Below are 15297 nucleotides of genomic sequence, written 5' to 3' on the forward strand. Positions count from 1 at the left end.
AATGGGCTCCATATTGCTGATGTTAGCAGAAAGTCAGGGAGATAAGGAAGTACATCTAGGGTATCAGGAGCACAGTCTCTGAGGGACCAAGAGCTCATTTAAAATTGACTCCACAGGCAGGGTAGCTGCTCCTTTTGATGTCTTACCTTGCAAGATATGCATACACTTTCACTTTGATCTCTAGGAACACTCACTGGCTTTCTTACCTTCACAGGTATGTAACAAGAGCATTGGTCTCCTCTTGCCCAAGGCATTTTTCTTTTAATATATCCCTGATAGTGATTGCCAAGCATAAGGCTGGAGCTTAATGAACAGAAAGCTAACTTTATGATGCATTTTGTTAATTATTAATATAACAAATTCCTTCATGGGCATTCCAAAACTACTCCAGCAGGGCAAGGCCAATAGGTCTCATGCCCACTTCCTGTGTTTAACTAAAGCAACACAACATTGGAACTAACCAGTTTTGCTACAGTCCATTTCTGGATACAGAAAGTGCCCTAAATGATCATGATGCATTTAAAGCAATCATGCAAATGCTCATCCATATGATCCATGAGAAAGAAACAGAAAGGCTTTAAAATTCTACATTTTCCACTTTCCCTTGGAAAACCTGCTGCCACCCTGCTTCAGGCTATCAGCAACAACCTGTGATTACCCAAAGCACATCATCCTTGTCAGCTAAGTAACACAGATGAAGGAATTCCTTCTTGGAGCATATAAACAAGATTCCTCAGTCTCTAGGATTTCTGCACCCAGAGTGAGTTATGAGTTTAACCAAACACATCAAGGTACATTGAGACTTGACAGAAAAATAAATTAGGAGAGTGGAACTTCAATTTCTTAAGTAATTTAAGACACTGCTACAACTGAAGCTTTGATGAAATCCTCCACTGCTATTGTGGGAATTACCCTTCAGGAAGTCTTTTCTCAATATATTGCAGCTCTTTGTTCTCTAAGCAACCTGTATTAAAACATGTACAAAATTCTCTGACTCCTAAAGTACTTTTATTGACTAAACACCCGAAGAAACTAGAGGAAAGGAAAAAGATTTGTTCTACTGAAAAGGATTTGTCATTCTGCTAGAAAAAAATGCCTTACAGTAATATCTTGGGTTTACCAAATTTAAAAAAAACTCCTTCAATTTAGGTATGAAAGGTGCTGCTATTTCTTTGGCATGCTTAATAACCAGTATAATTCTGAAAGCCTGTTTTTTTTCAGTCATATCAGCTGTTCTGTTACAAGATATGACTTCTGCCTAAGCCTTGACCTACCCACATTTTTTGACTCCCAGATCTAGAGTAGGCCATCACCATGAACACAAGTCCAAACAGCAACTTCTCCAATTCCCTTTCAACAAGACAGCAATTTCCCAACCACAAATCAGAGCCTGATAACATATCTGTGTTGTAATAAAAAATACTAACCTTTACAGGAAACAAGTTACTATTCGTATTGTATTTCCAGCACTGAGCTTAACTCTCAGTGCTGGGGCTGGAAATTTCCATGAACAGTATTGAAATAGCAACTGAATAAAAAAACAGCTTAACAGATGAAGTAATCTGCATTGAACTGCTCCATGGACAGTCTGAGCATATGCAACTAGATAAGGTTAGAGCAGTAAATCTACTACCAGGCAACTACAAAGTCTAGATTCACATTTTTTAGTAAGAAACCATAGCAAAGACAGTGACAGTTCCAAAAGAAACCAGAGCCTTCTAGAGTCAGAAAACTGATAGAAAACGATGTGTTTAATGTCCTAAAGACAAGTAAATTTTTGTCAACAGCAATGGCAAAAGCTTTGAAATCACTTATCAACATTTTATTAGGTACAGTTCTCATCAGCTCATCAGAACAACCAACTTTCAACAACTAAAAGTGGTTTAGTTTCAATAGGTATACAGTGAGCAAAAAACAGCTTTCACAGTCAGTTTTTCACTTAGGTGCCACAGCCAGCCACCTACCTCACTCTTTCCTAAATGCCTTTAAGAAAAGGATGGGCTTTGCAGCACAGTTCAAAGGTAAATAAATCTGAGCTATTTCGGAGTGCAAAGGAAAAAAACTCGAAAGCTCACCCTGCCAAATTGTCACTTCTGTGCCACAGCCAAGTACAAATACATGCACTGCATTCAGCTGAGGCAGTAAAACATACCAAGGTGGCTTTTAACAAACTGCAAGCTGACTTTAAAAACAAAGAAAAAACTTACTGTGTCAAAAATCTTGAAAAATCTCTAACAAGAGCATAAATGTCAGAATCCGTAGTAACAAAAAATGTTCCAAATTGATTAGGAATTCTTTACTTGCTGTGACCTGAGGCATGAAGCACACAGCTGGCATTCCAGAGGCAGCACATCTTTTCTAATCAAATCAAACAAAACACATTTATCTAAGCTGTTTAACCCTTCTGAGAAAGATTAAGACCAGAACTCAAAATTGCAGTCTTCATAAAGAAAACAATCATACAGACATATTAAAAAAGATGGGTTTTAGACTAAATAGCAGTCAAATTTAGTTTGGATAGAATACTCCAAACCAAAAGTATCATGGAATGGTTTGGGTTGAAAGAGACCTTAAAGATTACCTCATTCCAGCCCCCTGCCATGGGCAGGGACACCTTCCACTATCCCAGGTTGCTCACAGCCCCATCCAGCCTGGCCTTGGACACTGCCAGGGATGGGGCAGCCACAGCTGCTCTGGGAAACCTGTGCCAGGGACTCACCACCCTCACAGGGAACAATTCCTTCCCAATATCCAATCTAACCCTGCTCTGTGTCAGGGTGAAGCCATTGCCCCTTGTCCTGTCACTCCAGGCCCTTGTCAAGAGTCTCTCTCCATGTTCCCTGTGGCTCCCTTCAGGCACTGCAAGGCCACAGTAAGGTCACCCCAAAGCTTCTCCTCTCCAGGCTGAACAATCCCAATTCCCTCAGCCTTTCCTCCCAGCAGAGCTGCTCCATCCCTCTGATCCCTTGGTGTCCCCTGGCTCCAGCAGCTCCCTGTCCTTCCTGTGCTGTCCCAGGCTGGGTGCAGCCCTGCAGGGGGGTCTCAGCAGAGGGGGCAGAGGGGCAGAATCCCCCCTCCCCTGCTGCCCTGGGCTCTGGCTTGGGGCAGGGCCAGCTCTCACCCACAGCATCCCCAAGTCCTTCTGCCAGGGCTGCTCCCTCTGCTCATCCCCAGCCTGGATCCATCACACACAGGGATGTGCCCAACACAGGGGCACCAGCTCCTGGTCTGGTTATACCTCATGAGATTCCCATGGGCCACTGCTAGAGTTTGTCCAGGTCCCTTTGGATTGTCACTGCACCCTCAGCTTGGTGTCATCTGCAAAGCTGCTGAGGGCACCCTCGATCTCTTTCTGCCATTAAAGAAGATATAAAATAACACTGGTCCCAGTAGGGACCCCTGAGGGACACCACTTGTAAGTGACATCCATTGGGATTCTGAGTCACTGACTGCTTCCCCCTGGATGCAACCACCCAAGTAATGCCTTTTCCATCCAGCAATCCACCCAGAAAATTCACATCTCCCCAGTGTGGAGAGAAGGCTGTTGTGTCAAAGGCTTTACAGCAATCCACATAAATGACACCTTGTGCCTTTCTCTTGTCCACTGATGGTGCCACTCCACTGAAAAAGGTACAAGGTTGGTCACACAAGATTTTTCCTTGGTTGTCTCAAATCACCTCTCTGTCCTCCTTGTGCCTTATCAGAGCTTCTAAGAGAGTCTGTCCTATGACCTTCCCAAGCACAGAGATGAGTTTGACAGGTCAGTAGCTCCCAGGGTCCTCCCTCCTACCCCTTTTAAAGACAGGTACAATGTTTCACTCTTTCCTGTCACCTGGAATTGCCATGGCTTTCCAAAGCATCATTTTAACAACAATGAACAATCTTTGTGGTTATAAATCAAAAAAGAGTAAGCATAGAAAACCCTATAAGGAAATCAATTGATTGCTGTACAGAAGTCTAACATTTCCTTATCCAAGGATAAAGAAAGGTATGCTCATGCATTATACATGAGTCTACTCACATTGCTTATGAAACTGACTGCAGTCCTGACCTTTTGGAAAGAATACACAGATAATTCCAAGGAAACAGACTTAAGTAGCAATGTTTACAAAATGATGCAAAATAAGTCACCGATAGCACAAACACAAATAAGCCACCTATAATAAGCATAAAATACATTTAGACAAACTTTCATGAAGGCCCCCATTTAAGGTAATTGCCATTTCTGATCATCCTTTATTGGATTTAATTCTTTGAGCTCAAATTTGTCCAAACATAATCATCTTAGTTTACAGAAAATTTCATTTTTATTCACTCAGCTTTTATGCTTCCAGTCATGATAATTTGATGGAAGACAACAGCTTGGTACAGAACAGCCAGCCAGAAATCATGTTCTGCTGCCAAGTATACGATGCCCAACACAAATCAAAATATCCCTTTTGGTCCAGAATTCTTTTCTCCTGACTGCCTCCTTATTTTATTTTGAAATACTTCTAGCAAGGAAGCCTGCTCAGAAGTTGCCTCAGCATAAAACAAACCACAGGAAGGATCCTCTGGAGATCAGGTAGCCCAATCCCCTGCTCAAAGCAGGTGTGATAGCTCAGATTGCTCAGGATCACAGCCAGTTGAGAGACACCTCCAAGAGCAGTAGTTCCCAAGGTCCTCCTTTCTACCCCTTTTAAAGACAGGCACAATGTTTCACCCTTTCCTGTCACCTGGAATTTCACCTGATTGCCTTGGCTCTCCAAGTATCATTTTAACAACAAAGAACAAGCTTTGTGGTTATACATCAAATGGTCCCACAGCCTGTCTGCAGTCATCCTATAGAGTACTCCTACAACAAAAAGGGGTCAAGGCTTAGAGTAGAGTGATTTTAAAAGAACTCCTATATAAATAAGACAGACATATTTATTTAAGTAAATATGTCTCCTCAAGAAACTGTACCTATCTACTCAACCAGAACCTCACTAGTATTAGGTCTTTTAGAAAACATATTGAAAAAACATGGGAGATCTGCATCAAAATGCAATATACTGCCACCACAGCACAGTTTAATTGTCTAGAAAAGCTTACATTTCAAAGAAAGTACAATATCAGGTCACCAAAATCAAGCTGTCTAACATAGGTCTCTGGTAAATTCAAACAGGTTCCTCTAAGCCATTTTCATGTTTGCTGTTCAAACTCAAAAGAGCTCCTTCTCAAATGACAGAAGTTTGTCCTACAGAATATAGCTAATTTGGACAGTGTACTTACCTCCAAATGTGTCAGCATTGACACTGCCAAACCTTTCTTTTTACTCAAAGCAAAAGACTTGTTTTTGTAAAAGTATTTCTGCTTTATGAAGTTTCCTTTCTTTAAAGCTTAAATTATCACAGCATCTGAAAGTGTCTGTCAGACTAGGGCAGCACAAATTACTGATATTACAAAGTGCTTTCTATTATCTTTCTGTATGTATGCTTTTACAAGGAGACAAGAATAACTTGTCTCAAAAATGTTTATACTTATATCCAGATATAAACAGGAGACAGGCAGTACATACACACAGTATTTTACTTTTGTAATTTATGTACACTTACAGTAGCTTGGAACAGTTACTTCAGATTTAATATTGATCATTTTAAAAGCTACTTATACATGGCCTTCCTTGACAATAAAAACTGACAAAGGTTAAATTCTGAATTCTATACCCTGCCCAAGTGGATGATCCTCAAGTTCATTACAGCCCTTGACAGAAACAGGTCAAAATTCAAAAGGTAACTTCTACCCTGAAGGATGTTTCTGCAGATCACAATAACCAATGTGTCTTGTATTGCAAGTCTCTCCACAATTTACAGTACACAAAAATCAGATTTTCTACAATATGAGTAAAAAATAAAATCAAAATATTGATTAAAACATTTGGATTACCTCCCAGAAGCTATCACTAGAAACTTCTACTCCAACGGAATCATCATATGAGCCAGACATTGCTACGTATGAAGAGCTTATAAGTATTCAGAGCTTAAACACCTTCAGAATCTGTAAAAACAGAAAAAAAAAACATTTATGAGCATTATTAATGGAGTTATCTAGTCATGAAAAAAAATTATGTTAAGCAACTTCATTCAGTATTTCGATACTTAGAGATGCCAGATAAAAACAAAAGGAAACCAAAGGAGGGCATTTTAAAACAGAAAACTTCTACCACACATTTTGTGGCTCTTATCATGACATAGTTGTCCAGAAAACACTCAATGCATCTGCTCATATCACATTTCACTAGAGTCTTGAGTTTATTTAATGATAAAACTTCCTATCACAACCAAAAGAAAAGATTGAGCAGCAAGATGCTTACTCATTAACTACTCCACTTTCAAAGCATTCCTAAGAGACAATCAGCTGAACTTCGCTTCTGCAACAATAACCTGCACTGATTCCTATTCCTTTTCCACTGGAAATCTGTGTTATGCAATGAAATCAGAAATATTTAAGGCCAAAATTTGTTAATTTAAAGAAAAATATGTCTTCTTGTCATTGTTCTACTTTAGCAAAACAAACAAACAGAGAACCCATCAGCTCCAAATTCTGAGCTTTATTAGAAATAAGTCATTACTTTTAACAATTCAGGCATTTTCACTTTTATAGACACAGCTGGAAGGAAGAAATCTCTCCTCATCAAAGCAGATGACTTTATGAATCACTGGGTATGAAAAAAGTTAGGCTTACCCTAAGCTAACATGCAAGATTAACATCAAAAACATTACTGAGACAAAAATCCAGGCATTTGCATCCACAAATGCAGTTTGTGGGCTGGAGACCAAGAGGTAGGAGAGAAAGGAAACAGCTGCCTCCCAAAACACACACACACAAATCCCTGTCCAATCTCTGCAGATATTTTACCAGGTTCTCCTGTTTGGATTTCTCCTGCCAAGTTTATCTCTAACTACTACCAGGGATACATACAGGTAAACAGATTTTACCCCCACTTGTGGAATGAATACTTTTATCAGTAGACTGTAAGTTGAAGCTCCCTTTCATTTTTTTGCCTTGTCAATCTTGTTTGCCTTAAAGTACCATGGTCCCTTCAAAATGGAGCAGAAAACATCTCCAAACCTGACCTTGCTGCCCATGGTTATGACAAGCTGCCGAGAGAAATGGCATTGAAAGCCTCCCAGGCAAGGAGAATTCAACACTAATTAGCATTTCTGGGATACACTGAAAATAACAGTGCCATAAGGGTAGGCACTTGTTCATAACAAAACCCAGCTACTGAAACAAAACAGTTCTTTGGACAGTTGCAGCACAGAGATAAAGTTACTCTGGCTGGGAAGACAAGATGTTTCTCCTTATCAGTTTTTATCCAATTCTTCATTTACGTAATGCAATTCACAAAAAGCTTACATAACCTTAACACTGAATATTAAACTAAAAATCGCAACAAGAACATCAATTGTTAGAATTTTATTTTTAAAAGACAGCCAAAATATAAGAAGGGTTCTGCAAAATGGCAAACTAGAAAGGAAAATCACATAGAGGTGAATTATTTTTACATGTTAGTGTAACAATCTTCAAATTGTGTTAAAAATAATAATCAAAAAACCCCAGCTTTTCCACCTGTGCTTTTACTGAGCCAAGAGGGAAAAGTTTAAACACTATTCAATTGCCAGCTTCTCTAGCAGCACCTTTACACAGAATGTGGTCTTTCCAGATAAATTTTGTCCCTTGCAATTTTTACAATACACTAAGTTAAGCAAAGATCATATTTGTAATTTTTCATATCCTTTTTTAGACAGCTATAAGCAGCATAAGGAGGAAACCAAAGTGCAATAAGCTTGCAACTAGCTGAACCAATTCATAGGACTAGTTTAAAATTAAACAGCCAGGCATGCCATGCAGAACAAGGGAGGAATGAGGTTCTGAAGGTCGTCAGGAAGGGTTAGTGCAGTTTTTCTTCACTACACCAAGATCTTACAACCAAAGTGCTCACTGCCATTTGGAAGAGATCTGGCAGACAGCTGTAGAGTTCAGCATCTTGGAAAAAGAAACCTGAAGTATAAACTTAAAGGAAAGTTTCAGTCCCTCCCATCCAGGCATCCATCCCACTCTCCCAAACCATACTAGCAATATTTTCACCCTCCAATTAAGATAAAAAAGACAAAGAAAGTGTTCTGAAGTAATAATATAGCATCCACTTACCTTTCACAAAATAGCTTAAACTATGTCATTGCTGCAAATTTAATCTGAAAAGTTACATGGAAAGACTGAAAAAGCTCAAACACAGGAACATTTTCTTAAATGAAGGAACAGGTTGTGGTGACTGGGTTTTTAAAAAACCCTTTTATTCCTCCTCAACTAGAACTACATAATACATGGAGTTATCCTTTTTTTCCATAGAAGCATGAAAGCGATCAGCACTCAGGAAATACTGATGGAATTAAGGTTTGAATATGCCAAATACTATGCTGTGAGAAAGTATGAGCAAGCGTATTTAGGGAAATATTGTGAAGTCATAGCAACAACTGGTACAGAAAAACACTATTTTTACAGCCCTACTTAAAAATAAACTGTATACTGAGATAGGAACATTAAGTGGTGTGAGTCATGCTACCCTCACAAAATAGAATTATTACAGAAGCCAGGCCTTTAGCACATTTTTTGTCAGGGTTTGGTCCTCCCATCCTCCAAGTGAATTTCCAGAGGTTTCACAAGTAAAGTTCATTGCACTTTTTTTTTTTTTTTCGTTTTGCAGGGTCTTCCATTTCACTATAAAAGCAAACCTACGAACAACTACAGCCGTCAGGTAAAATCTAGAAAATTTAAATGGATACAACAAGAAAGATGAGCTCTGCACAGATTCCCCACAAATGATCACCTGCATCTCACAGAGCTGGATTGCAGCAGAATCAATAACTCCATAGGAAAGCACAGTGCCCACACCCACTTCCTATATTCTCACAATAGTTTGGCTTCATCCACTCTTTTTCTTCTCATTCCACAACTCCAGGCCCATCTCTTTAGCACCTTTTTCTTGACCCCCAGCTGCTAAGCAAACAGTAACACAGTGCTGGAGTCACCAAAAAAAGCAGCCCAGAGAAAGCCTTACCAGTTCAGAGCCCCTGCTGCCTTTTGTCACAAGCACACTTTAGCCACAAGAGCTTATAGAGGCTAAAAATAAACCACGAAGTCCAAGTGCAGAAAGTAACTCCATCCTAAACAGTACATACTGTAACAGCCACGGAAATGATGCAAACTAACAAGGCTCCAGGTTCTTGGCCCTGCCTTTTAAGCAATTCTTGTAAATTAGGATACATTGATCTTTGACACAAGGAAATGGATCTTAATAAATAACTGTGGCTTCTTCTTTTTTTTTTATTTAAAGCTTCCTCTTAAGGAACATTCTAGCCATGCTTTAAGCTAAAGACCTTGAATTTCTTCCTCACTGCTAGTGCCTCACTGTGTGAAAAGAAGTGCTATAAACATCCTGAAGGCTTAACACACAAGGATTTTAGAAAATATTAACTAATAAAGAGCAAGCAGACCTTCAGATACTACACACAAAAGATGCTGCCTCTTCTCTCAGGAAGTTGGCTTTGATATTACTTTGAAAGCAATTTGCAAAATTCCTTGCTTTGTTCATGTTGAAATAGTTGGTTTTTTGTTTTTTTTTTTTTTTTTCCTGTGCAACAAATGCAGACTATCAAGAAGCTAAAATAATCCAGTGAATCCCAAAATTTCTCTTAAGGCATTTTTCAACATGAAGATGGGGAAAAGATTTTAAAGAAATCCTTCAGTTAAATCCCCTCAGGCTTTTAATAACAAATAACTTTGATGAACTCTTACTGTGAAACAGGTAGGGTTGTTAAAAGTGAGATTTTAACATTCTGATTTCTTTTGGAAGACTGTGTTTATTTTGAAAATATATTTCACTATACTCAAAAAGATGACATGGAAAAAAAAAATCTAATTACAGTCCCATGTACAATGGGCTGCTTTAAAGCATGGCAATCACTAAACTGTGGCCCTAGGTGACAAACTGATCCACAATAGAAAAATATCTCAGAATCACAGAGTGACAGAACCTTACAAGTATGAGCACCCCAGATTATTCAAGGTTTTAATATAGCTGGATCTTGAAAACCACCAGGGATGGAGATGGCATAGCCTCTCTGTGCAACCTATTCCAGTCATTAACAATCCTCAAGATGAGATACAGAGGGAAAAAAAATGAATCCATATTTAGAAAAGCAAATGGCGTTGCCATGCGCTGTCTCCAAGGACTCTCCAGATGCAAGCTGAGACAGAGACAGTCTATCAGCCTCTGGAAGAGAGAAGCACCTGGTCTCATTACCTTTTAAACCTATTTTTGGAATGACAGCATTTGTCACCATGGATCTGACTCGTCAAGATTCCAAGTTCCATGACTAAGACGAGTGAATTACTGATGTATAAGGACATGACTCAACTTCAATTAGCTGCTCCTAAGATTTTCAGCTTTAATTTTTTTTCCTTATTATTCACTGAAGTCTCAGGTTTTGTTCCACACAGAATAGGAAGGAAACAAGACTTCCTTGTACAGAAACAAATACAATCTATGCTTTAAGTGTGAACTACTGTGGTTTGCTACAAAGTGTACCTGCCACAAATATGCTCAATCTCATATTCTCTGGTAAAATAAAGCAATTTTGATATTACTTTCTTTTCTATTTTGCCCAAAGAACTTGCTCTATACGAGTTTCCAGTTTCTTCAGACTTGCAATCTGTTTACTGTTGACATGGAAAAAAGTGACATAAGTTCTTCAGCAATATTGTGAAATCATGTAACAAAAGCTGTTAAGAATCACAGCTACTGACACTCCAAAGTCCATAAATTAATATGAAAAATAAATACAGGAAAAAAGAATGCTTTGGTTTACACACTCAAATCACACCAAAGAATTCCAACCCCTGAGTCAGGGAAGGAATGCATCCAACCATAATTAATCACTGCTATTCAGTGCTGTGAAGTCTTGTAAATGAAATCAGTAGACATGACTGCATTTTATTAACAGATTTTCAAAGGTAGTCTCAAAGTGATGGCTTGGGCCTCATTTCCAATCTCTAAAATAGGGAGAATAGCAAATAGCACCCTCCTCCACAGGGATTTGAGATAATCCCTTAGTCTCCATCAAGAAAACAACTACAGCAACAAACACCAGAGAAAAGTCCGTAAAAGGAAACTGAATTGCTATTTCTTGGGGAATTCAGCCTCTATGTTATAGTTGGCAGAACCATGTACCAAATGATTTTTGGAAAGAAGTTGACAGCAACCTATTTGGTGAACTGTGAGCACTAAAGGAAGGAATCTAGGAAATGCATGCTGTTACAGACTCTGCAAGCTTATTTCCTACCAGGCACACTCCTCTGAGACTGAGAGCAATGTTTATTCCTAGATTTTCTAGTTTGGATAACCGAATAATTTGCCACCTAGACATTTTTCAGTTAGCAAATAACTAAGTGACATTAAATAATAAAAAGCTATCAGTTCACAGTAGTCATTCATAACCCTGGGTAACAAGAGACTCTTTGCCCTTCTGCCAACTAAGGAAAGCCCCTGAGTTCAGGGTTGCTTGGTCCACAACAACCTCCTTGGTACTGGATTATATTTGCCCATGCCCACGTTTGTTAAATGCTGAATGTGAAACCACTCAAAGTAGCACTCATTCACTGCCCTTAATATACAAGTCATGAACACACATTCAAGCCAGCTTCAGCACACATCAGAAGATCACTAAAGAGATTAAATTTCTGTGATAATTACCACATGTAAAAAATCCCAACAACTCCAGTGAGGAGACAGTCTCTAAAATTAAACTCTTCGAGCACATTAACACTGTGTGATGCAATCTTACAGCAGATACATTTCACAATGCATAACAAAAGGATTAAGAACAACCATTTTGGCCATTACTGATTATTTTATTAAATAAATGAAACTTCAAATTACTGATCAAACAATTTGAATAACACACAGCACAGAAGCATACCTGAAACACGAGACAACCCAATATTCTCAAAAAGACTCTCAGCCTGCATGTTTTGTTTCATCCATGTAAAAGAAAACCTTGCTCTCACACTCCAAAGAAGACTGGCAGAGCCCTGGAGTTAGCAGCTCTTATCTGCTGTCCTCCTTCCCCATAATTAGTGGCCAGACATGCTGGTTAGACATGTTGCTGTTACACATGCTGCTTTTTGCACATTCATGACCTAACCATCCCCATCAGCTCCCACACGCTGCCAGCATAGCCTCCCTCTGCATTTTCCCAACTAACCAGGAGATACCTGAAATAGCAACACGACTTTGGGGAAAAATTATTGTTTGTTCTCAGCTTGACAAGCCAATGTGTGTAGGTGTATTATTTAAATTGTGCAATTTTTGTTCTAACCAGGGAAGCTATTAATTGCCTTCAGAGCCTTTGCAGAGGTTTCTGTTTAAAGTTAAATAGACACTGACCACAGAAACTATTAACACTGTAAAATACATGCTTTAAATGGCATAGATATACCTGCAAAGATGATGAAGTAATGTAGGGGAGCTTTAAAATATTTGCATCTATTTAAAACAAGCATGAACATTTTCAGGCTATACTTTTCTTTAATCTGGTGATATGAGGGAAAAGAAATCTATATTCATGTTTTCTGTACTACAAGGAAAAAAGTGTATAAAATTTGGCTTTGAGTAAATTTTGCCAGAAAACCAGCTGAGAATTCAGGATTATTTGTCAATTAAAATAGCTTTTAAAAATATTCTTTGATTTTTCAAATCAGAGATTTTCTACTGTTTAGGATCTAGTAATTAAAATTATGAAGTGCAGGAAGAACTTTAATTAATTACAAGTGTTCACTCCTTCCGAATGTTCACTTTTGCAATGCCTGTGACATCACACACTAATTCACATGTCCTGTCAAGTCTTCCAAAATGAAATTAACCATAATATCTTGGCATCCTTCCTAAATAAATAAAACTGAGATAAATATGCTTTTAGGTTTGTTTCAAAAAAAAGCATGAAAGGGGTAAAAGAACACATATTTTTAACTTGCAAATTACACTTTGTAATCATTTAGTTAGCAAGAAATCTTTTAAGTGTTCAGACACTTTAAAAATAAATGATTGACCCTTTATCTAGTGGAATTAGATGGCTTGTTATACACTCATAATAAAAACTTATTTTCATAAAATGCCAAGAGAAATATCTAAAGCATATACACTTGGTATTTAATTTCAGTAGAATTTTACAACACTACAAAAACAAGGACAGTGCAGAGGAGTGATACTGATGGATTCTCCAGGAGAGAAACCATGAAACAGCATTTACAGCTGCACTGACAAAACAGTTGCAGAGAGAAGTAACATGTACACAACAGTTCTAAATTGGCATATAATTAAGAAGTAAAATAGGACATTATTAGAAGCACTGCTTCAGACATCAAAACTTACTTATGTTATCACCCAGCTAAACACTGCTCTACTTCAAAACAGAAACCCCAAAAAGGACATTAATAAAAAGCAATATAATAACCATTCTAGAAATAGATGCATGTTGTGGACAGCAGGCTGTATGAGCTCAGAATCACCAGCTCAAACATGATAAAACACACTCCCTTACATTCAAACAAGCATTCCAAAATATCACACCCAGGCAAAAATACTTTTGTATCAGCTGTGATACAGTAGTCTCCATTTTGGTAAGAAAAATTAACTATGACAGTTTGGAAACTCATTCCACATTCTGTTTACAAGCTATTAATCTGAAAAGGCGTGCCTTAACCCACTTGCATTTGTTCCAGCATAACTGCACAGATAACCAGAGTACCTGCACAGCACTGTCTGACCTTCATTTCCACAAACACAATTCTCTCATCAGCGTGTACTTTAGCACTTCCTGTGAGCTGATGAAAACCTTGTAGCTCAAACCAATGTCTTTTTCCCCCCCTCCTCAATGCAGCATTCAAAATAACACAGGGTTTTCAGTCATGGTATGATTCTGTATAGCTGCAAAGCTGAATATTTGGTGCACTGTAACCCTTAGGAAAGACCATGGGTAGCCCATTTTAAAGGAAGGTATTTTTAATCATACAACTGGCTTCAGTGGAGGAGAGTGTTTTTAAATATTTCTGTGAAACACGTAGGCACACTTCGCAGATGCGTCACTTAGGAAACAGATGTGTTGTTTCAATGTTCCATATTCAAAAGCTGTACTTTTCCATCTCAGGAAATACAGGGCTGTAATAGTAATTAATGAAATACTGACATGCATTGAATAGAAGTAGATTTAAACCCTTAAGTGAAGGTGAAACAGGGCAGCCTTCCTGAATCTGAAGGCTGCACTGAAGAGCTACTGTTCTTTACTTCAGGAGAGAACCAATTCAGATACCTCACTTGAACCATATTCAGCCTGGTCTTTAATACAGATTTTCTTTCAAAGCTTAAATCACTGTTAGAAACTAAATCTACATGTCAGAATACTCTATTTTCTGCTTATCTTAGAGAGATACAGATAACTATGCTTGGCAAAAATAGGAAGGCTGATTGGGGCAGCGGAAGCTGCATGGGTGAGCCCAGGAAAATCTGTGCACTCTTCAAGTACTAGTGAATGTCTCTGTCACGTTTTGGAGATATAAATAAAAAGGAAAGGAGAAGTGATGATTTCCTTACCATGGATAAAGAGATTGTTCTCTAGTAAGCAAACACAGCAATTTTTTAGGCCAGATCCTCAACACAAGTAGTCTGTAACACCAGAAATTATGTGCTAGTAGAGCTTTCTGCTAGCAAAGAACTGTATCCCAGGACTTGTACCCTAAAGCAGCAATTAAATGACCACTTCCATAATTGCTGGCTTAGATCAAAGCTGTGAAAAGGCTTTAAACAGTAGTTTCCATAATTACCAATTCTTTCTGCAGGCATTACCCCCTCACTGCTATAGCCCTGCTGACAAAAAGCAGGTCAAATCATCATGCAACATTCCTCAACTCTCAAAATACATTAAAGGGTAGCTCAGTACTTGGAGAAAACACTATCAATGTAAAAACTGCTAAGGAAGACAGCCTTACAACTTAAAAGCAACATTTTTAGCAGTGATAGTCATCAGATTATGTACCATTTCATCAGTTTCATTTCTGGAACTGATACAGAATGTACAGACCTCTGCAGAATACAATTCATAAATGCAGAAAGAAAACAACCACAGACACATTTAACTTCAACTACCCTTCTTCACAGTAAGTTAAATAAGTAATTATCCATTTAGGAACAATAAAAGATCTGTTCAAGTGTTTCAAAAT

At 38.4% G+C, this 15297-nt stretch overlaps 1 protein-coding gene across 9 annotated transcripts in view; it reads right to left on the bottom strand.

Moving 5' to 3' along the window:
- Positions 1 to 15297, bottom strand: part of PACSIN2 (protein kinase C and casein kinase substrate in neurons 2) — a 53345-nt gene that overhangs the window by 19984 nt on the left and 18064 nt on the right. For 8 of the 9 annotated variants that reach the window (XM_056482625.1, XM_056482629.1, XM_056482627.1 and 5 more), the window contains exon 2: positions 5908 to 6018. In XM_056482625.1, the coding sequence (XP_056338600.1) occupies positions 5908 to 5967 (60 nt within the window). In that variant the 5' untranslated portion in view covers positions 5968 to 6018. Of the gene's footprint in view, positions 1 to 5907; positions 6019 to 8175; positions 8438 to 15297 lie in introns of those variants that run through there. The other variant, XM_056482623.1, reaches the window with a different exon arrangement.

The sequence above is a fragment of the Oenanthe melanoleuca genome, chromosome 1A (assembly GCF_029582105.1).
Source record: "Oenanthe melanoleuca isolate GR-GAL-2019-014 chromosome 1A, OMel1.0, whole genome shotgun sequence".
Lineage (NCBI taxonomy): Eukaryota > Metazoa > Chordata > Aves > Passeriformes > Muscicapidae > Oenanthe > Oenanthe melanoleuca.